Source organism: Clarias gariepinus, chromosome 13, assembly GCF_024256425.1.
Source record: "Clarias gariepinus isolate MV-2021 ecotype Netherlands chromosome 13, CGAR_prim_01v2, whole genome shotgun sequence".
NCBI classification, from domain to species: domain Eukaryota; kingdom Metazoa; phylum Chordata; class Actinopteri; order Siluriformes; family Clariidae; genus Clarias; species Clarias gariepinus.
The window spans coordinates 21,892,750-21,917,259 of NC_071112.1; the positions used below are offsets into that span (position 1 = coordinate 21,892,750).

The 24,510-nt window shown below is 36.7% G+C and overlaps 2 protein-coding genes across 2 annotated transcripts; one reads left to right on the forward strand and one right to left on the reverse strand.

Moving 5' to 3' along the window:
* Positions 1–4,311: 4,311 nt before the first annotated feature.
* gdf7 (growth differentiation factor 7) lies at positions 4,312–10,092 on the reverse strand. Its single transcript, XM_053509268.1, has 2 exons — positions 9,757–10,092; positions 4,312–7,055 (listed from the first exon to the last, which is right to left on the reverse strand). The coding sequence occupies exons 1-2, from the start codon at positions 9,998–10,000 to the stop codon at positions 6,076–6,078; spliced, it is 1,224 nt and encodes a 407-aa protein (XP_053365243.1). The 5' UTR covers positions 10,001–10,092; the 3' UTR covers positions 4,312–6,075.
* Positions 10,093–16,580: 6,488 nt separating this feature from the next.
* On the forward strand, positions 16,581–24,085 carry tpp1 (tripeptidyl peptidase I). Its single transcript, XM_053509717.1, has 13 exons — positions 16,581–16,708; positions 16,901–16,972; positions 17,099–17,238; positions 17,317–17,467; positions 19,073–19,194; positions 19,426–19,604; positions 19,778–19,976; positions 21,398–21,586; positions 21,688–21,757; positions 22,339–22,459; positions 22,771–22,929; positions 23,423–23,548; positions 23,860–24,085. Exons 1-13 carry the CDS (start codon positions 16,680–16,682, stop codon positions 23,998–24,000), a joined length of 1,698 nt encoding a protein of 565 aa, XP_053365692.1. The 5' UTR covers positions 16,581–16,679; the 3' UTR covers positions 24,001–24,085.
* The last annotated feature ends 425 nt before the right edge of the window (positions 24,086–24,510 follow it).

The following is a 24,510-nucleotide window of genomic DNA, read 5'->3' on the forward strand; positions in this document are numbered from 1 at the left end:
CATTTACATAGATTTTAAAATGTTGTTAAGAATGTTAAGAATAAGAATGAAACAGAAGGAGATTGAGGTATCACAAAATGCTTCGTTTGAGAGAGTCGAGCTCAGCTGGAGCATTATCAAACCTTGGGGGACCTCTGAGATTTATTTTAACTTGTCAAAAAAAATTTAAAATATGGAACCTTTAATATGAAGGTAATGGAATATTAATGGGTAAACTAGTGTTTAATATGAATCTATAATAAATTATTGTAAAATATTCAAGTATGTGCAATATCCGTCGTGGTGTTCTGTTTATAAATATCATTTTGATTCATTCTGAACATTTTGAAGGATGGGTATAAAACACCTGTCTAAAAAGTGATGTGGAAAGTTTTTTTTTATAAAGTAATGGGGACTATTAGAGTGATTTATTCAACTATAAATATGTTGTAAGCATGTGTTTTCCATTCCCGGTAAAAACGTAGATCATAAGAAGACCTTAAATGGGGTTTGATTTGGTTTTTTTTTTTTTTTTAGGTCAAAAATAGAATTTTGGCGCGGTGGCAAGAAAGCAGAACAAGTACATACTGACAGGAGTCAAATATTCCAGGCTGTATAACGGCAAAGTAAACCTTTTGAGAACATTGAGTATCTTCATAGATTTCATGCACTTTTCAGTGCAATGAATTCCCATTCGGTGTATTTGCAGCACTCGCCGTATATTTTCCCTCAAAGCTTATCAACACTCTGGAACAGAGTGGAACAGCCTGTCAAGTAGATTTTCTATACTAGTAATCATGTGGTCAAAAATAGGGCTCTTTTATTTTATTATTTTTTAAAAGAAAAACCTTCTTTTAGAGTTTTCACTGGTGGAACATGCAAGTCTCATAAATCATAAAGGATGTCTCATAAACCATCTTATCCTTGTGGTGTGGCTATATTATTGTCTACTGCACTAGATAATGTTCTTTAGATTTCAGCATTGTTACCACTGATTCAGATGCCACTAGCTTGGATTTGTATCATTTTGACATTAAATATGCTCAGTCAGTATTAGGGATTTCATGGTTCATAATGAAACGTCCCAGTCAGGAATACCCCATAGGTATCATACTAGTGAACGATACTTGTGTTGGTGAAAAGCTGAACAAATATAGAGTAAAAAATCTCCAGCTGATCCCATCTGTTGGACGTCCCACAGGAAATGTAAACCCTCGTCATGTAAACCCAGGCCTTTTTAATCTCCCTCTTCTGTCTGTTCAGAAAAGAATGACAAAGCCCCTTAATTTGCTTATCCTTGATTTAAACCAGGAGGCAGGGCTAGTTTAGAGAAGGAAATGGAGTAATCCCGTCCGGGTGGATTGAATTGTGGCAAAGCAAACAAGCTTTACTGTTTTACATTTTCAAAGTGGCTCGAGTTTTTTGCGGCAATGAAGAACCGGCCCAGATAATATAAATGGTCATCTGTAACGGATCAAGTTTGTTCCACTGGTCTTTGTTAGGTCTTGTTTTGACGTAGTAGTAGTTATTTTGTGTCCCCTCTTTCAGTTTTTTTGTACCAGTTTAGCGTTACCTAATAAACCTCGATCGATAAGTGTTGGCACTAATAGTGGAATGCCTTTTCTAGAAATTATCCTTGTTTCTGGTAATAAGTGGGTGCATCAAATAATAACTTTTAAACCTTAAAAGTGTGATGTTAATTTAAATAATTAAATTATTTATAAAAGGATTTTAGACGATTTTTAATTCCTGGATCACTTACCCTAAATACCTAAAGAATGGAGATTATGTGAAAAACAATACACTTTTGTGATACCTTTTCCCAATTAAAAAAAAAAATTCATTTGATTCAGTACATCCATATTGTTTAAGGAACAATTCTGTCGTTTTTCCTCGTTTTACTTCTTTCTGCATTATAAAACAATACTGAGAGCATCCAACATATGCAATAATCACCTTTGAACAGTTGATATTAAGATGTGTCTGCTACGTGTGTTCTGTAAAGCGTTCATAACGGCTCTAATCTAAAGTGCTGTTAATTGATTATTTGGTTTAGGCTGGTAACTCTAAATGAACTACAGCAGAGGTAAGAGGCAAGTTTTGTTCTTGCTTTCCTGGGATGGTCGTCATGAGAGCCAGTTTCATCATGGTGCTTAATGGCTTTTGCAAATGCACTTGACAATACTGTTCTTGCAAGAACTATTCCAGGCTGAAAAGACGTTGTCTTAAAATAACTGACTGTTGTTGAAGTTGTTGTTAATTAATGGCATAATTCCATATGTGTTAATCCATAGTTTTGAAATCTCCTGAAAATAGTACTCTAAATTTCAAATGTTAATGATGCATTAGAAATGTAATAATAACTATAAAATAATGCTTTAGAAACATATAAACAGTTAAATGTGTATAATCATATTTAACCATTCATTATGTTGAGGCTACACAGTCTTAAAATATATATTAATGCAGCATGTAAGTAGTGAAATCTCTTTAAGTCACAGCGTTATACAAAGTGGTGTGTATTAAAGATGTCTCTTTCACTATTTTTGAGAAAACATCACAAGATAAATGTGCTATTGCATCACAACCTTTCGAGGGCATGGACTCAAAAGTGTAAAAAAATGAAGTCAACAAATTTAAAAAAACTTCCAATACACACCCACTTACACATACAAGCATTAAAGTACTCTGAGCATAGAACTTTCCTCCCTTTCTGCCTTTTGGAAATATGCTTAGTACAGTTTAATCAAAACAGAAATGTAATCATACTTCTGAAACCAAGGTTGGGACACACATTTAGTAAAAGTTTTCTTTTATTTGCATGTCTGGCAAAGAATCGCTGATGGAGTCCATTTTTTACCTCCTTATTAATAAACTCTTTGCTTAAATAAAGCAATCCATACAGAGTAAAATAAAGTAAAAAGGGTGAAATGAAAGGAAGAGGCTACGATGTGTGCTTAAATTTGGGTTTGAAATTTGTATAGATATTCACATGTATTAATGTTTTTTTATATATACTACGAAAAAATATTTTCAGACGATAAAAATGCATAGCTGTTTACAGATAATTTATAGCTCAATTATGTACAACTCCTTGTATGTTACACGAAAACTCGCACATAGTGCAATGACATTACTCCAATATGGTTTCTGCATTTAAGACATTTGTGGTCATTCAAAGGACACGCATTACTCATCATACCGCATTTCTGTTCTGTTTTACATAACGTAATAACGTTTTCATTATATATATATAATGAAAATTAAATAAATATATATATATATTTATATAATATTATATATGTATATATATTTTTAATGAATATTATTATTATTATTATTTTTTGTTACTGCTCACAACTATACAGAGACTTAAATAATAATAAGTAAATATAAATGCACCAAAATAAGGCTAGTACTCCAAAAATTATTATAAACACTGTTTTTCTATTCAATCTCCCATTTAAAACCAACAAAATATAAACTGGGATGGTAAAGTAAAACAGATGTCCGATTCGTACGAAGTGAACACGGTCTAACGTTGATGTATACAGCAAGGTTGCCAAAGTCCTTAGTTGAAGCATAGCAATGCTGTAGGATTTACATTCGGTGTCTGAAAGTACTTGGCCGGCTGAAATACCTCCGCACAATGTCTCGAAAGGCTTTTAAGTTAAAATGCCAAGGCACGAAAACGTAATTCTTGCAGTTTTAAGTTTAACCTCCACCATGCTCCTGAAATAGGACAGCGTACACTTTGTTTAGGACAGATTTATGCTTAATGATGGTGACATAAGAGCAAAGCATAAGTCCAATGCTAATTCTAAGGAAATCTAATCCTTTATCTTATGATAACTTTCAGATAGAACAGAGAACAAGGTTCATTATAATGATGCAAGTTTTGCTATTCGTTAGCTGTGTTAAAAGGAAATTTGTGGTTGTGGTTGTAATCGAGGCTAAAAATGTTTATCTCTAGGTTTGCACATTCTGGTGTTTCTTTTATTTGACTAGTATTTATTAATTTATTTAAGAAATATTTCTTTAAGTACATTTATAGATTTTTTTTTACTTGTATTATAGTTTTTTTGGGTTTAATGGCCTTGTTTAATTTTTTCTAATAACCCATGTTAAACAGCATGAAGCTGTAGTCCATTTGTGACAAGTGATATGTAAATAGTAGTTATGTAATACTATTATTGTTATAATAATAATAATAATTATTATTATTATTATTATTATTATTATTAATAATAATAATAATTATTATTATAATAATAATAATAATAATAATAATAATAATAATAACAATAACAATAATAATAATATCAGTCTAGATATGCATTAAGGAGATCTGATGTCACTCTTTTACAGAATTTATTAACAATAGATTATTCATATATATGTATATTCAATAAGTATACTCACGGCTCACAATGCTTCCTCACTATGTGCCTCTGTTCCTTTCATTATCCTTAAAAACCCTGATAAATGTCAACCAAAATGTTTTTTCATCCTGACAAAACAAATTGTCTTTACTTACATAAAAATGGAATAAAACAACACTGTTATCAAAACCAGCAGAACTCGCATAACACTGAGCTCACTGGGTCAGACCGATCATAAGGCACACGACAGTTATTTAATGGCTGCATCTTTTCTGACTGTCTATTTATGCTGAAATGCTGTGGTTTATAATGCAACCATTAACATATTGCTTTTCTTATGCATTACAATATTCCAGTGTCTATATATATATATATATATATATATATAATTTAAAGTTATATGTATCACAGGGATTACAGAATTAGGTGTTGAATAATTTGAACCGAATTTAATAGGCTAATTCATCTGTCGTGATTCCAGGTGTAAAATGTGAAGCTGCATCCAGAAGACTGTGCTTGATGGGAATGTTTATTTTAAAATAAATTGAAAATAAGGACAGCAGAGACAAGGAAAAGCAAACCGACCTACACATGAAGTTCGAAAGGGTTGTCACACAGAAGTGCACAATGCCAAGAATCATTTCGACTCTGGCTCTCGAACCTCTTTTTTTCCCCAGGTCCCGAGGTTGAGTGAAGTCATTTACCTCTTACACATATGGACATCATGAATAACACAGTTATTGTATCTCGTCCCACAGATGCCAAGTGGGGTGTCCGAAAAGCTTATTTCTTTTGTAATGAGTTTGGTTAAACACAATTCTTAAACTACTTGACGTGATTAGGATTTTGACTGGAACAAATAATGACTGACGTTCCTAGCAACGTATGCTTTGTGACTTTCCTTCTGTGGGCCAGTCAAACACTTATACATTATGCTGAGAAAAGGAAGCGAGATGTCACCTCATGGGAGCATCAGCTGTGTGTGGGTTACCTTAATATAAAATTCAGAACTGTCATACTCAATAAATCACCCAACGAGTCTCTTGATTATAAAAACAACCCATGCTCCAACTGGAATAACACATTGCGCCGTACAGAAAAAAGTCAAAACCTCCAACACTCAGACAAGCATTGCTGTCAGTGATTTAGGTCACTTTTTTCTTTCTCGTGTTTATAGTTTTAAATATTTTATAAAAATTCTTATGAATGTTTTCTTCAGCTTTAGCTGACTGTCAGACACAGCACTTCCGCTCTTAGACTTGCATGGAATCTCTGACAGACTTGGGAATTCAGAACAGTTCAACATTTTCTCAGTCACTGTGAGCAGGCTTGAGTGCTCCATCATTCCGTTTACATTATCAGGATGTAGTGTTATTTCTGGAATTTCTGGTCTTACTTTTTTCCTGATTAAGGAGGTGTTTATTTTGTTGGAGAATTTAGTATCTTGCATAGAGAGCTGTTCTGCATTTTTACCCACTGGGTTTTCAGCCCATTTTTACAGACACTGATAAAAATGCCCTGTTGAGCACAACCTCTTGTCTCTTGGTGTCCACTACACCACATGCATGTGCGAATACACTTATCCATTGTAGTGATTGCTAAAATATTTTTGCACTAATGCTCATTTCAGTGAGGCTGGCAGTGCTGCATTTTGGCTCTTTTTTTTTTTTTAGGTTTCAAATCAAGGGCTGTAGTCCAGCCCAATTGCATGCTGCTACCTGCAGCCACAGCTCTCCACCACCATGTCCTCATACTGCTTATACACCACATTATTTCCAGCGTCAATGTACAGGATGCTAATAGGGCTGAGCTTGGAAGGCACACAGCAGCTGGGCGGTGTTGACTCTGGATCCATTGAGTTCATGAGCGTCTGGATGATGGCATGGTTGGTGGGTTCGAGGTGCGAGCGCAGTGGGAAGTCACATGCACCTTCGCAGTGGTATGCATCGTAGTCCAGTGGTGCAATGATCCAGTCATCCCATCCCAGCTCTTTAAAGTTGACATGGAGAGGTTTGCGGCTGCAGCGAGTCCTCCTCCTGCCACCTCCTTTGCCACCTCCGCCTGTTCCACCTGCTGCAATTGTTCCTCCTCCCCCTGCTGTCCCTGCCCCTCCAGAGCGGCCTGCTAATGCGGTCCTCCTCTTCTGGCGGGGCCTGGGTCTAGCACGACCCTCAGAGCTCCGATTAAGCATGTGCATGGCTTTCATCTTTTCACGGATCTCTCTGAACAGATTCTCTTTCCTGCGAGTGCGGGAAAAGGCTACAAGCAAAGCCCTCTCACTCCTGTGCTGCCCCTTAGTACCCAAACCAAAAAAAGCAGGAGAGACCACCTCGTTAGTTAAGACTGAGACAACAGCTATGCTGAAACACGCATGTCTGCTGTCTTGAGTTGTCCTGTGCACCCTATGGTGGACTCTCAGAGTAGTTCCAATGTTGAACACATCCCAAGTGCTCAAGGTGGTATCCAGAATGTTGATGGTTTTAGAAGTGAGCAGTAGAGGCTTGCCTGACGAGCCCGTAGAGGAGCAGCTATAAAGGAGCAGGTGGTATAGGTTTCCTTTAGAGGACCGTAATTTCTCCAAATCAGATGGAACCTTCCGCAACACCCGCAGCTCAGCCTCCACTAGTTCTTCTGTTCTCGAGAGACCCGAAAGGTCAAATACATACTGCTGGTGGGACTCAGCTGATGGCTCATCTGTAAGAACAAAAAAAATAATAATAATCAACAACAAGAAGATGAACAGTTCAGTCTTAGACAGTCAAATATGTACTGCCTGGGAGGAATTTCAATAATGGTTCAATGTTAATTTAACTTCAACAGTGCTTACAGGAGCCATCTGTCTGGGGTAGAAATCTCACATTCCTTGGCCCGTTGTGAGCAGTCTACCAAATAGCCGAAAATGCCATACCGACACTGTCAGCTCTTCTCTTCAAAGAGAATAACATTCAGGGGCCTGGAATGGATTCTCCAAATGCAAGGCTCACAACACCAGCCAAGGCCAGGTGGAGAGTGTTGGGTTGACCTGTCAGATTGCCTTTGTCCTTGGCAGCATCTCCTAGTTGTGCAGATTGAATGTGAAAAATACTTACTGGGACAAACTAAAAGCTCATGGTCTCCAGCAAAGCCCTCCTCTCCCCTTCTACTATACTCCTCAAGAGGAGGCTGTACATTTAAGGAGTGGTTTGTGGCCTGGGGACACAATTAGATGTCAGCCATTTGGGTTGAACACCTCTGATCACCATTATAACTACTAGAAATCACCTGGACCTAGTTTTCTGAAAGCATCTAAGTGTTAACCTCTGGAGAGTGCCTAAATGTGATTCCTGTTCGAACATCTCATGATGATCTTTGTGCTACGCTATTTTTCTCATTAAGATGTTTTCCAAAGAGATCCATCATAAGCCTATGTCGCAGTATGCCATCCGTGACTGAAGCAATGCAGACAAGAGCTTTGCTAAGAGGGACCAGATCCAGCAAGTAAAACAAGTTTCAATGTTGACGTCTTGACATCTAACTCAACCGTAGAAGCCAGAACACTGTGCAACCTGAGACGCAGACCACAGTTTCATGGTTAAAACATGAAGGGGATTCTTCTAATATGAGTGGGTAGCACGAGAACCCAAGGCCAGATCTGGCTATATCGTGTTGACTGCATATCACGAGACAGAACTAAGAAAAGCAAGTAATTGCAAACAGTTAAGCATCTGCTGTGAGCAGCAACACAACCTGGGCTTGGCCTGTGGTCCTCAAGAGGAGCAAAAAGGACAGAGGCATCCAGTGTGAGCTGCATCTCAGACCTGTATCTCACACTCAGAAAAAGGACCACTATTAGAAGGAAAGGTGAACCTAGGCCAAAGCATCCTCTTCTAAAGGTAACATATGCTGGCCAGGCACAACAATGACATAATCTGAAAAAATGTTGTGAAGAGACAGTCTGGAAATGGGTGTTCATTCCAACTCCCCTACTTTTATTTTGGTCTTGAACATGCAGACTAATTTGTGCTCAAGAATTTTCTGGGCCTCTGAGACCAAGGGGGATGTAGAGGTAAATTATGTCAGTGGATGATGTACCCAATACAAATTGATAATTGAATTGTGAAAAGATTCCCAATCATTTCTAAACAAAAAGGACTGCTGATTAAAAACAGTATTGTTTTTTTCTCTTATTATCATAAGATTTAATTTTAGTAGTATTTCTGTCTTTCTGATAATTGAACTTTTTTATATTAATGTTTTTTTTTTCAGCGTTTTTTTTTTTTTATCAGCACTGACATTTGCATTGAGTCATATTATAACAATTAGATAACGTTTTACAGGACAGACAAGACAGGAGGCTTTGACCTCCTCATTGCTCCAGTCCCTAAGAACAGCGTTCTAGCCCATACCACTCAACTTCGTTTTCTTGTGTAGAGTAATGACCCACTGAACCAGGAGGTATTTTGTAAAGTCACTATTGTATGCGATAATGTGTATTTGACCATAAGTTTTGAATTAAGTGTTTCTGTCTTTATCAGCAACACCTGGCCACAGATCGCACGCTCTTTCCGAGCATTCGGCTCAACACGCCAGTGAACTTTATCTATCACAGATGGTGGAGGTTAGACACATTAAAGCCTACGATTTTAGGTGTTGTTTGAAATAATTTATTTTAAAAGCGTAAACACCAGGAAAATCTAAAACTGGTAACAATTTGTTCCTGAAAATACCAGGCCTTAAAATAAAGAGTTACGACCATGTCTACGTAAAACCCTAAGATTTTTTTTATGATATGCTGCTGCCATAATAATAATAATAATAACAATAACAACAACAACAACAACAACAACAAGAACTTGCAATTAGATTACTTAATTTCAGGATTGTGTCATTCTTAATTTCAGGATTGTGTAGGTAATATAATATCAATAATATTATTTTTCAAAGCATAATTAAATAATTGCTTTGCATTTGCCCATTAGCCCTTTTAATTATTAAAATTGAACATCGACCTATAGATTACTGTGGGAGAAAAAACACGAACAATAACATAACATGGGACTGCATAAAGTGACAAGTGTACCCTAAATGTGTTAACAAGCCACTGACTACAGAACTTCACGAGCTGTACGATACACAATTCAAAGACACTAATTCATTTCATGGCAATTGCATGCACATAATGTAATGTAAGAACATATAAGGGTTGTCGCAGGGATCTAAGGAATATCAGTAGGATAACATCTGGAACGGCGGTGCATCTTGAAAAGGGCAATGCACTCGTTTCTGTTTTGGGGATTATAATTAACTTTAAAATCAACTGACTTATTATTTACTGAAAGAAAGAAAGAAAGAACATATCTAACGTGTTCACATGAAACCCAGTGCTCATTAGTGCTGAGTGATGAGCGTCCCTCACCTTTGCTCTGGTCCACGAAGCTGGTGACTGTGTTGGCGCGTCTCCTCGTGCGCGTCGCGCTCCCGTAGCTGCTCGTGCGCTCGAGCGCTGACTGCGTCCTGTACAGGTTGAGCATGTAGTCCGGCACGAGCACCGCCGAGCCGTTCCGCCACACCGCGCGCGAGCCCAGCGCCACGGCCTCGAGCGCGCTCCCGAAGAACACGGCTAGCCACAACCAGGGAGCGCCGCTCTTCCTGCCGCTCATTTTCACTACACTCTGGACCACAGCGGGGGAACCTGACCGATAGTGGTGACTCTAGGAACTCCCCCTTTCGGTCTTTAAATTGACTTAATAGCTCGATTCGGGCTGAATATGGTGTATAAGGGAACGCCTGTTGCGCTGTTCACTGCCAGCGCCCCCACAGGCAAAACGAAAGAATAGCGAAGTCTAAAACTTGGACTTGCACTGAGAAGTTGTGGTTGATGTTGGTCAATAATTGTCTTGTAATAGTGTGTATTGAATGGTGCACTCAGATGCTTTTTATTATTGTTACTACATGATATTCTTGCCCTTACCTGATAATGTGCATAAAGTATACCTTTAAGTTATATGACTATAATTTGTATATTTTCATGATGAGGCTTTAAATGTGCACAATATGTAGCCCTCATTTATAGCCCCAGGATTAAAAATGTACAATAAATTTACAAATGGTTTATCCTTGAGCGGTACCACCCATGTAGATGATTTAGTATCACCTTTTTGTGTGAGACTGACTGAATAACTAGGATCAATGACTAACCTTGTTTAAAAATTAAAACGCTTTTTATGGATTTATTTTTACAGTCCATTGAATTGAACAACTGAAAACCTTCCCAGGTTTATTGACAAACAAAGGTTGTTGGTAAATATACAGTAGCAGTAAAACGTTTGAAAACATTTATTTATTCTAGGTCTTTTCTTTAACTTTATTATTTTCTACATTGTAAAACAATAAGGAAGACATCAAAACTAACCTCAAAATACAGGACAGAATACAGAGCTAAAAAATACACATACAGAAGTATGGGGTAAACAAAGTATATATATGTAATAAGCATCTCACTGTAGTGAGCACTGTTGGTTGTTAAACTTTTTCCTCATAATGTTTTAAATGTTTCAACACTAAGCCTTGAGAACCTTAGAAAACGGTATGCATCAATTTTCCAGGCTTATGGTTCACTTTTAACCTTTTTCATGCTTGGATGTCTTCATTCCGTACTCTGCTGTTTACTCTCAGACTCATAGTGATAAATCCATGTCTTGTCACCAGTGATGATTCTTTTTGAGAAATTTTTACCTTAGAGTATCGGTCCAAATTCTGTTTCCAGATATTTAAACACATAGGACAACAGATGTTTTAATATAAAGATAGGAGTGCAGAAAATTTTTTACTTAACTCTGTGTATATAAAGTACTGTGAAAAAGTATTTTCTTTTCTTTTTCGGCATAATAGTCATGCAAACAAATTATAACCAGAATAAAATAAAGATGACCAAAATAAATATAAAATGCAGTTTTTAAATTATGATTTCATTTATTAAGGGAGTTTCAAACCTGTCTGGCCCTATGTGAAAAGTTATTACCCCTACACTTTCATAAATTAATAATTAATGGTTGTGCCCGCTTGCTGGCAATAAATGCAATCAAGTTTTTGCAATAACTGGCAATGAGTCTTTCACATCACTGTGGAGGAATTTTGGCCCGCTCTTTTCACAACTGTTTGGAGGGGTTTTTCAGAATTGTTCAGCCACATTGGAGGGTTTTTGAGCATGAACAGTCTGTTTAACGTCATGCCACAGGATTTAAGTCTGGACTTTGACTAGACCACTTGAAAACCTTAATTTGTTTTCTGTTTTTTTTTTGCCATACAGAGGTGGACTTACTGATTTGTTTTGCATAAATGTCCTGCTACATAACCCAAGTGTGCTAGAGATTGAGGTCACCAACTGATGATCATTAAACTACCACCACCATGTTTCACTGTTGGTATGATTTTCTACAACAGATGTTATGGCACACACACGCCTTCCGAAAAGTTAAACTTTTGTTTCCACACTCCACAGAATATTTGCTCAAAGGTCTTGGGGATAATCACAAGTTGTTGTATTTTTTATTTTTTTTTATAGCAAACGTGATACGAGCCTCTATGTTCTTTTTGTTCAGCGATGGCTTTCGCCCTGGAACTCTCCCATTGATGCCATTTTTGCAAAGTCTCTTTTTTACTGTTGAATTATGTACACTGACCTTAACTAAGACAACTGATGCCTGCTGTCCTTTAGATATTGTTCTGGGTCTGGGTTCTTTTATGAACTCCTGGATGCATCGTTTTTGTGCTCTTTGAGTAATTTTGGTAGGCCGGCCACTCCTGAGAAGGTTCACCACTGTTTCAAGTTTTCTCTATTTGTAGGTAGTGGCTCTTACTGTCAAAGTTCATGGACAGCAGGTAGGTTTGGACAGCATTTTTCCCTTAATAAATGAAATAATCATTACACAAAACTGCATTTTGTCTTTATTGAGGGATCTTTGTGTAATATAAAATTGTTCAATGATCTCTATCATCTAAGTGTAACAAATATGAAAAAGGAAGAGGGGGGATTTTTTCATGGCACTGTAGACAATTTAATACCCTTTTTTTCTGAGACTATGGAATGAGTGAGTCCTGTAGGATAAATGACCACTTTTAAAATGACCTTTACAGTTTTTGACTTGAATACCCTAAAACCTTCCCAGGTTTACTGAGAAAAAGAATGATGTCACGCATACAAGACCAGCTACACGTTTGACCACATATTTATTCACGAGTTTTTCTTTATTTCTAACTTTAAAAAAAATAGTATGAAATAGCATATACAGAATTGTGGTAAACAGGGAGCCTATATATATATATATATATATATATATATATATATATATATATATATATATATATATATATATATATATATATATATATATATATATATATATATATATATATTAATTTACACTAAAGAAAAAGAGAGAGAGAGAGACAGAGAGAGAAAGAAAATAAATGAGCAATTGTGTCCAGACATTTAAGTAATACTGTACGAAGGGAAATTGGTTTGGAAATATGTCCTACCGGGGAAAGAATTGTTTTTGGGATAAGTCAGTTACACAAAATGTATACTAAACTGCTTTCAGCTCGTGGTCTTGACCCATAATCTATCATTTCTGTCACATCACGTCTACACGATGACCGCTAATGATCGGGTTCGGCGCTGTTCACTATTTTTATGTGCGTATGTCGCCCTCTACTGTTAAACCGCAACATCGCAGTTTATGCCTGTAAAATGAATACATGTAGCCGCCGAACGTTGCACCCACCAATCGCTATATTAGAACACGTTACGAATCCTGGGTAGGGCGTTGTAACCAATCATCCACATGGTTCGGCGTGTTGTGCATTCTGAGATGCTTGTTCTGCTCACCTCAATTATACAATTATACAATGGTTATATGAATTAACCAATCTGGCCATTCTCTGTTGACCTCTGATTTTAACAGGACACTTCTGTCCACAATTTGTGCTCACTGCATGTCTTTTATTATTGCACCATCTTGAGGAAACTCAAAAGCATTGACATCATTTCCCCCTTGTTCTGAATGTTGGTGTGATCAACACCCAAACTGCTGGTCTGTATCTTGCGATTTTGTGCATTGCTCTGCTGCTACATGATTGGCTGATTAGATAAATGCATGAATGCATAGGTGTACAGGTAGGTGTTCCTAATAAAGTGTCCTGTGAGAGTATATACAAAAATAGGTAGTTGAATAAAATTAGTGACTAGTAACCAGATCTCACCACAACCCAACATAATCAGTTATTTTTTTGGTATTTAATTTAATTTTATGAGGATTCTAAGTAAACAGGTTATAATGGTGATACATGGCAGAGCTCAGAGGCTAAGAAAACCCTTAGGTTCCAGTAAATAGCCAAAATATTATGTTAGAATTATAGCTTGAGAGGTGTAGGTTTTTTTTTTTTCAGTTACAAAATGTATTCAAATTTAGATAACATGAATTATTTGTATTTAATTATAACGCTATTGCATCATTGTAACATGCTACAGCTAACAGTTTTGAAGACTTCCAATGATTAACACAATAATGTTGTAGAATTAAGAAAATTATTTAACGCCAATCCAGAGCTGACAATGCCAGCTGCCAATTAAGCTTCGAGTGCCAGCATTACATGGAAAGTTGAACAAGGATACATTTTTACAATTATGCTTTACAATTTAGCTTTTACACAGATTTATTTTAGCATATAGGTTTTTATCTTGGTGGTGATGTAAACCAGTTGGTTGGTAGCTTTCCCTGGCATTTTAGGGGTGACTATCATGGCTAGAATGGCTGGTCTCAGTATGCTTTTATATTGTATAAAAGCATATTTCAATAAGCAACTTAAAAAGTATTAATACTGTATTATTAAAATGACAAACAATACTTTCTCCTTGTACTATTAAAGTAACTATATACTATAATACTACATTATTATTATTAGTAGTAGTAGTAGTAGTAGTATTAGTAGTAGTAGTAGTAGTAGTATTACAATAATAATAATAATAATAATAATAAGAAGAAGAATTTAATAATTAATATACTATATTACTGTTGTTATTATTATTATTATTATTATTTAGAAATTCTATTCAAATTTGCATGCCCAGTCTGGTTTGAGAATTGCAGTTTCCATATATTTGCTTTAAGTAATTCCCTAATTTTTTTGTTTATATGGTTTAAAACTAATATTTATATTCATTGTTTATTTTCAACTCTTCTTAATTCATATAATGTAGTAGGGATCATTGTCCTATTGATTTAGGTTCCCGTAATTTATATGCCTTTATACCTTTATTTATCTGTATAATCCACTGCTGCACTTATTTCACCAGTGCTTGGATACCATCAGGGTAGAAAGTTGTCTGTGAAGGACGTTGGAGTTATAATCAGACTGCCAGCTTCACATCTGTAAAGCTGGCCTCCCAGGAACTCCTTTAATTACCCAACATATGGACATGCCTTGGAGCAAGGTCAGAACTGTACGGGGAATATGGAAATAGTTCTCAGCCAAATGTCCAAATGATGTTGTTGAATGATTGTGTGAACATTTCTCACAGACAGATGCGTGTCTTCTGCAAGTTAGTAACAAGTTATCTATTGATTTTCAAGGAGCAGGCGTTCCACACATTGAATGTTAATGGGAACAACTGCAATGGGCTCTGAGCCACCTCGGCCAGCATCATCATTTCTGGATTTACAGCCTTCTTTAAAACATTTGCACCTTTTAAATATTTTACTGAGCCCAAGGGCCAACAACCCTTGATATAATCAGTGTGTTTGCAAACAGGATCTCCATTTCACTTTTTTTGTTCCAGTTCATAATTTATTGTTTTCACCATAATACAGTATGTCCCTCAGCCTCTTGCAGAAGCCAGTTTGACACAACTGTATATTTGGAGCATGCGTGTTGACTATTTTATCCCCTTGGAATATTTATTAAACAGATCTATTGTCTTAATACCATTTATAAACTCTCTCCTTTTATCTACAAGACATCTTATTGGAAAGTCAAGGCTATGTCCTTGCAATATGAAGTCCCTTGCTTGATTTTATCTGGATTTATGTATTGCTTGCTCTGAAAAAGTCAAGCATAATTTTTTTTTTACAGGTTAACCTTTATTTTATTCTACTGTAAAATATGCTGCAACTTTTGTATCATCTGCAAATAAGGAAATAGTGTTGAAATAGTGGCGCTGGTGAAACTTTCCATTCGAAGTGTCAATCAGCTGACTGTAGGGTGTCATATGATCACGTGATAGTTACAATCATAGTCATATGACTTTTCTGTCAAAATAAAAGCTTGTAGGAGATAAACTAAATAAAATAAATAAGCTTACTCTGAACCTATAGAAGTGTGGTCTCAATTTTTTTTTTACGCCACTCACTCCCTTTAACTTACTCATCGTCTGTACCACTTTATCTTCACAGGGGGCCTGGAGCCTACTGCAGGAGATGGGGTGCCAACTAATCACAGGGCGCACACACACATACACACAATTACATGCTCATTCACACACTAAGGCAATTTGGGAATGCCAATTAGCCTAATTTGCTTGTCATTGGACTGTGGGAGTAACCTGGAGAAAACCCACCAAGCACAGGATGAACATGCTAACTATGCACACAGACCCTGAGGCATGCATGAAAAAAAAATCCTCAGAAGGTTCTGCAGGATATCCAGTAAAACTAAGCAGCTAATTTCCTTATAAAACTGCACAAATAGAATCTGAGACTATATTTTGAGCAAAGAGTCATCACATAAATTATTTACTTCTCTTTTTTATAAATTACTCTACAGCAGTTATCACAAAAATGAACACACACATACATCCACATACACAGGCCTAAGATAGCAGAACCAGTCTATTTACTGGCATGCTTTATTTGGAGGTGGAGGAAAACCAGAGAACCCACAGAAAACCCTCATGATGGACGCTACATCATCTACACAAAAGTGCATTCACACAAAATCACACTAGCATGAACTGAAAGTTTGAATGTATGAAATTTTTCAGACTTGTGTCAGACCATACGCAACCACTACGCAATTTTACACTCTTTTTCTTTTCTTTTTTTTTTGTAGTTAAAGAAACAAACAAAAAAACGTCTTTGAAAGAAAAAAAAAAGAAAAAAAAAGCTTAGGAAACAAACTGTTAGGTCAAGTCTGACAGTCTACGTTTCACAGTAGAGCGTTTTATTTAGAACTTTTATTTTGACAGGACAGGATTTGGATTGTGGCCAGGCGTCGCTGGGCTCATACACAAAGCGCAGAAGTGTGTGTGTGTGTGACACACAGCAGTGATTGTGTTGGCTGTTTATGTTGTTTGTTTACACCAAGACAATGCGGTAGGAGCATTATTGTCATTGATTTATTTTATTTAGTCTTTTTAAAAAGCTGTAGGATTGAACTGGTTTTAATAGCAGTTAAAGTCGCTCAGACACACAGACCGACCTTCAGTTATGAATAGTGCAGATTCAGTTGAAAGAAATATGTGAATTAATAATTTTTTGTGTAAATGATTCGGTTTTTAATGACAGGGTGCTGTGTGTCCTCCTGTTGGGTGTGTGGCTTGTCAGTGGGGAACATCTAGAGCTCGACCAAGTTGTACTGTAAGCTTTATTTTGAAATAATGTCTTCTCCAGCAGTGCACGTCCTCACCCTCTAATAATATTGAATGCATTTAGTTTGATTTGTCTGATTGTAACTAAGTGTGCATTTGTATGATCGTCCATCAGCGTGCCAGAAGATTGGACCCATGCAGGTAGAGTGGCTCTTCAGGAGGAAGTGGAGCTCACTTTTGCTCTCAAGCAGCAGAATGTGGACCAGCTTCAGGAACTGCTGCAGCTCGTGTCAGACCCGGATTCACAGCAGTATGGTACTGAGACATATCATGTGTTAAAGCTTTAAACTTTACATTCCACCTCATATCTAATGCACCCTTTGTCCTGCACAGGGAAGTATTTGACCTTGGAGGAAGTGGAGTCGCTGGTCAGGCCATCTCAGCTGACCGAGAAAACCGTGTGGACGTGGCTGCAGGGTCATGGGATTCGAAATTGTCGCACTGTGCAAACACGAGACTTCTTGCAGTGCACTATGACTGCTCAGTAAGCTTTTTATTAGACCAGAAATGCACACACAGCATGTGTACAATAGGAACCTCTTTTTTTTTTATTATTTTTAAAATAGGATTTAAACCCCATGTACTCTGTTTTTTAGAAAACATTCAGCCTTTAGATAAAAACAACAACTAATGGTTACATTTCAGTATGGCTGTGTATATATCTGTAAAAAGTGTCTTAGTCTCTTAAACCTTTCCTACCATGAACAAGAACTTGGATATGAATAATAGTGAAAACTTACTGGAAGCACGTTTGCAGTGCAAGTCTAAGGGCACCTCTTCATCTTTTTCTTTCTCTCTCTTTTTTTTATTTTTATTTTTTAGATCTTTATAAACTCAATGTTTTAACATAATCATAAAGTTTCGGTCATAGGGCAGCATGGCAGTGTTGTGGTTGGAACAGAAGTCTCCAGGGTCATGGGTTTAATTCCTGCCTTATTTATCATGGAGTTTGCATGTTCTCCCTGTACTTGGTGGGTTTCCTCTGAGTTCTCTGGGTATGCATGTTTTCTGCACCTTGCCTTTTGCCCTAAGTCTTCTGGGATAGGCTTGTGGGTACAAGGTAACTAGTATAGATGATCAATGTTAGTCACAGATACTTTTAACTAAAATAGATAGATAGGTAAATAGATAAATAAATAAAGTATCTATCTATCTCGAAGAAAATCATCAAACTAACAAACATCCAGTAGCAAGGATAGTAATAGACATGTAGTTGCACTAGCAAGATCGTTAAACCATGCTTCATCACATCATAGTGCTTGGGCTCTTAATATATAATATACAATAAAAATATATAAAAAGGCCAATAAGGATGCATAACCAGTGACAGACTATGATTTGAAATGCACAAATACTGAGACATGGGAATTAAAAGTGACAGCAGTGCAAAAAGTAAGTGGTGCAAGGCTGAGATAATGAAGGTCAATGTAGATTAGGGTACACAATGAGTGATAAAATGTAAATATATGAAATTTGCACAAATCTGTCTCATTCCAAGACCTTTTATCATGACTTAGCAGTTTTAGCGGCAAAGCAAACCACAGGATTATATTAATTGCTTGTTTTTAAGCCTGATGAATGCTTTATTGTACACTGGTGGTCTTGCATAGCTCTGTACCCTACGCTATCACCTACAGTATGTAACCCTACGCAGTCACCTATGCCTGATGTGCAGCTCTCGGCGTGCTTGCCGGCGCGGACTGGAACAACTGTGATTGGTCCATTTGGTTGCATTGCATTTCGGCGGCTTCTACTCTTCCATTTTTAAATCGATTTGAACAGCATACTGATTCTCTCCTCCAACATACTGTATCTCTTTTCTGTGTTTCAGTAAAAGTAACCTTGTTCTTTTCCTAGTCTTCCTTTGGGAGGTTTTTTTAGCTTGCTGCACCTCTAACAAATCTTCTTTTTCATTATAAGTATGTTAGGACTGAAACTTTTTTTAAACAGTTCTCAGTGCAAGTAAAATGTTGAAATTCTTGTTCATGGTATTTAATACTATGTTTATAAATATATGACACTGGTGTGGTGGAAAGATTAGGGTTTAAAATGCAGGAATTTATGATCTCCTTCTCTCTCACTTTCTCAGGGTGGCAGAAAATTTGCTTCCTGGAACCGAATTTCACCGTTACAAAAAAGGAGATCAGACTATAATCAGATCGTCGTCTCAGTACTCAGTTCATGAAGATGTGTTTGAGCACCTGGATTTTGGTTAGTGAGGATTTATTATTTCAATCACTGACTGTACTAAACTTGGACTGACTGCAAGTTTAAAGTGTAATATTGGCATGAGATTCATAAAGCTGTTGATAGCTGTGTACTTAATAAACAGTATTTATAAATAATAATAGACATCACTTTTTGAAGACATCTGTTATTGTGGAATTTTACATTCTAAGTATAGATATGATGTAATCGAGTTGATTTTTACTCTTCTTTCAGTGGGTGGTGTGCTGCGCTTTCCAACAAGTGGTAAAGAAATCAGTAAGGCCTGGGAAGGGCCTAGGCGATCTGGAAAGGCTTTTCATTTGGGTGTGACTCCTACAGTCCTAAGAGCTCGATACAATCTGACTGCAGCTGATATTGGTCACGCTGCTAACAACAGCCAAGCAGTGGCACAGGTACACCAATCAACCTGTACTCCATTCGCTTTACATCTGTTTTGGCTAACAAGAAATAATGGATTGATTAGAAACTGCAGTTCCACGATGGTTAATATTTCGGCTATGTTATTTACATTTATGTATTGCATTTATAAAAAAATACAATAATTTTTTTCCTTTACTTTTCATAGTTCTTGGAGCAGTATTACCATCCGGCAGACTTGGCCGAGTTCATGAGCATATATGCAAGAGGCTTCAAACACTTGACAGAAGTAGAGCGAGTGGTGGGCACACAGGGAGGAGGAAAAGCAGGCCTGGAAGCCAGTTTAGATATAGAATACATCATGAGCACTGGAGCCAACATCTCCACATGGGTCTTCACCAACCCAGGTAAGGGAAAATGAGTTATGGAATTACCTGCTTTGTTTTTGTAATGGTCTGCTTTTCTGGCATTAATTCCAACCTAAACGCTAAGTTTAATCAATATTTAGGCATTTGGCAGACATTTACATTTAGGCATTTGGCAGACGCTCTTATCCAGAGCGACTTACAAAAAGTGCTTTAATGTTTACAACATTGGATACATACTTACACTGGGTTAACTAGGTTAATAACTAAGTACCATTAGTCCAACACATCTGAGTTTTTTTTTTTTTTTTTTTTTTCAGGGGTGGGGGGTTAGTCCAAGTACTGGAGACCTTTTGATGTATTTATGTAAACTAGGGCTGGGCGGTATGGCTGAAAACTGTATCACGATATCAGTGTTTCATTTAAGTCAATATCGATAATTATTGATATTTTTTATGACCCATTTAAAATAATGACCAGGAGAAAAAAATATTACATTTAAACATTTTTATTTTAAGCTTAACCTTCCTTTGATCATAATCCCCTCAGTTATTAAGACAGAAATGTCCACAACCATGGAAAACTCAAATAATTAAAATGTAAACATAAGTCTAAAGTCACAATGAACACTTAACAATTATTTCTTAACATTTAAGGGTCAAAATAAAAAAAAAATAAAAAAATAAATAAATGCTCAATAAAGTGTAATAAAATAGTTCAAAGTGTTAAATATAAACAGAGAAACCTGAGAATTTAGTGCAAGTTTGGTACTAGGAAGTTCACTGGCTGACGATATTTCTTGCTGCACAGATTCTTTGCACATTATTGCACATACAGCTTAGAAATTGCAGTCTTAGAAAAGTACTTTCGGCCAGGAAGAACATAGCGTGGGTCAAACACGTGTATAAGCTTTTTATAACCTGGCTTCTCAACAGTGCTAAGTGGGAGCATGTCTTTGGCTATATGATATGCCACTGCCTCCATTATATTTTTAAACCATTTAGATTTTTTGTCATAAGGCACTGATGCAAAGTACCTCTCCATGGTGGTCTTCTGCTTGTGCGGTGTTGTAGCTACAGATTTTGTTGGTCGAATACAACTGTGCTCCAAAGATTGAGCGCAGCTAAGGTGGTACATCAAGTTTGTGGTATAACCAGACTTAAACTAGCTTTGCAACCTCTATTTTTTTTCGACAAAGAATAAAAAATATTGAACGTTTTATTGAACACATTTTTTATTGATATCGATCCCGTGTCTGTCGTGATACATATTATCATTTTATCGCCCAGGCCTAATGTAAACCCATTAGATCAACTATTTCATAAAGTCTTGTTTTTTGAGCAATCCATGTGACTACGTCTTCATAATCATATGAAACTGTGTGACTAAAAATGTGCTGCTGTGTATAAGTCTTATGACAAACAACTTTGCAATCCAACTAATACATTTTTTTTTTGTTCCAGGTCGACATGAGACCCAAGAGCCATTCCTTCAGTGGATGCTGCTGCTTAGCAACATGTCTGCCGTGCCATGGGTGCACACAATCAGCTACGGCGATGACGAGGACAGTCTGTCCACTGCCTATATGAACCGCATCAACAACGAGTTCATGAAGGCAGGGCTTAGAGGAATCTCTATGTTGTTTGCATCTGGTAATTAAATTTATGAACTAAAATAGACCAGGCACCTGGAGCAGTTTTGCTATTTGTCAACATTTATTGTTCTATAAATATCTGTGTTATTTTTAAAATAGGGGACAGTGGGGCTGGCTGTTGGCACTTGACCAAAGAAAATGTGTTCAGGCCGAGCTTTCCTGCTTCCAGGTGATTGTCATATTTTTTTGTGCGTGTTGTACCGCGATGGTCGGTCTTGTAAAAAATGTGTTACAGTGCAAAGGTTCTTAATGAGACAAAATCATTTTGCTTATTCTGCCAAACTCAGAATTTATACACACATTTTATTTGGTTATGTATGTTTCTGTAGTATGTTTCTGGTATTGTCTTATAAGAAGAAACAACATATAATCGAAAATATTATGAAATAATATTACTTGTATTACTGACTAGTAATACAAGTTATGCAGTTACAACCAGTAAAAGGCAATAAATACATACTGTGCAATAAATAACCCATGAAACAGACAGTCATAAAATTATGGAACCTATGGTTAGCAGCATCACAGGGAAGGCAACAGTATGTGATGGGTAACGTCTAATCAGCAGCATCAAAGGGCACATGTACAAATTTGATATTTTAAATTTGCTGCATGACGAGTAAAACTGGCGACAATTGATCAGTGCATATACAGTATTATTGTTAAGTACAACAGTATAAGTTGCATTTATGATCTGTTGTATTAGTTCCAAGTTTAAAGGGGTCTTCTTTTCTTACTCCACATTTTCAGTCCTTATGTGACCACAGTGGGTGGGACGTCCTTCAAGAATCCTTTCAAACTCACCTATGAAGTCACAGACTTCATCAGTGGTGGTGGCTTCAGTAACGTATTTGCAATGCCAGACTATCAGGTAACCATCCATAAGCTGCCTGACACCACCTTAGGTGCCTTGTTTAAAGTTAAAAGTGGAAGTACTTTTTTATATATAAAATAAAAGTTTTATATAAATAGTATTTTATATCTGTTTATTCTCACTTAAAAAAAAACAACAGTATAGGTTCTCTGGTTTAAAAACCAGTACAACTAATTAGTATCTATAGATGTTGTGCTGTGTTATTAGGTTTAACAAAGTTAACAAATACAGACTGTACATTCCAAAAATCTACTGTCTAACTAATATGCATAAGAATAAATACTGACTTCCATATGTGATATCTGAAGGTTGGTGCAGTGAGTGCGTATTTAAAAGGTGCAAAGTCGCTTCCTCCAGAGTCTTACTTCAACCGCAGTGGAAGAGCCTACCCTGACATGGCAGCACTGTCAGACAATTACTGGGTCGTCACCAACCTTGTACCCATCCCATGGGTATCTGGAACCTCGGTTAGTAAAGAACCTATATTTATTTACTTATCGGTCACGTTCTTAGGAATATGCATGCAAGTTTCCAATCAGCCAGTCTTAGTAATGCATAAAATCATGCAGTTACAGGTGAGGAATTGTTTATTGTTCACATCAAACATCAGGCTGTGGCGCACAAACTGTTTTAGATTGTTGTGCTTAAAAATCCAAGATCAGCAGTTTCTGAAATGGTCAAACCAGCCTGTCTGGTGCTGAACATTAACTGGATAGCATTTGATATGTATCTGCTCCTGCCACATAACTAGTGGATTGAGTAATGGCACAAATGAGCAGGTGCGAGTGTGTGCGCGAGAGCTTCTGTGCATGAGTGTGTTGTGCATTAAATTGATTTCCTCATGCCTTTCCCCTCAGTTCATATCAGCCTTGATTAATCAAGTTTATGATTAAGCTAAATGAAACAGCCTGAGGCGCTGGGTAATAATTTAATTAAATTTAATCATCTGTTCTGTTCTAGGCCTCAACTCCAGTGGTAGGAGGGATCCTCTCACTCATTAATGATCAACGCTTCCTGAAAGGCCTTCCCTCTCTTGGCTTCCTCAATCCACGACTGTATAAACTCAAAGGCACTGGTCTTTTTGATGTAAGAGACTCTTACATCAAATATACATTTACTTATGAAACAGTACATATACATTAACTACAGTATATGTATTAACGTGTATATGTAATGTGTGTACGTACATAATACAGTATATAGTATTCGTTTGAAGCATTTCCCTTTTTAGATAGACTGAAATCTTTTACTAAATTCTCTGAGCTACAATGAGATTTCTTTGAAACCAATGTAGCTGCATTGAGGCCACATCTATTTAACTGGAATTTCTGTTCCTCAATTTGTAGTGTTACTCACAATTTTCTGTTTCAATTCCTTAAACTTCCTTATGTTCTTAGGTAACAGAGGGATGTCACTTGGGTTGTTTGGATGACAAGGTAGAAGGACAAGGGTTCTGTGCTGCTTCTTCATGGGATCCAGTGACTGGATGGGGAACTCCAAACTACCCTGCTCTACTCGCTGCTCTGATTGAGAAATAAAAGCTCAGAAAACCAACGGGCTTAAAAAATTCAGTTACATTGAATGACATTAAAGATAAACTTGTTATATAAAAAAAACCTAATGTTTTAATTCTGAGCAATCTCATCCTAACAAGTCAAACTGAAATTTCTTAGAATTGTTAAAATGGAACAAATGCCTGTTTTTGAGATGTTTTGAATGTTATGACTGTTTTGAGTGCTGCCTTTGAAAATCCTAGGATGAATGCTTATAAACAGTGATTTTACTTTTCTGCTTTACAGAGATTTAAGCCAGAATCTACTGTTCCCTACTGTTAATCATTACCGTAAATATATTGCACTGGAGGTATGTACATATGTTTTTATATGTGGCCTTAAAACCCTCTCAGGGCCTCTGACTAATGTAATACAATTTTCAGTCAGATTGCACTAGAATTTATGCAGTGAAACTAAGAGCTAGGTTCTTTGTATTAGTAAAAGTAGTGTCACATATCTGAATCATCACTAATGGAGAATTGTTTGGTCTACTTG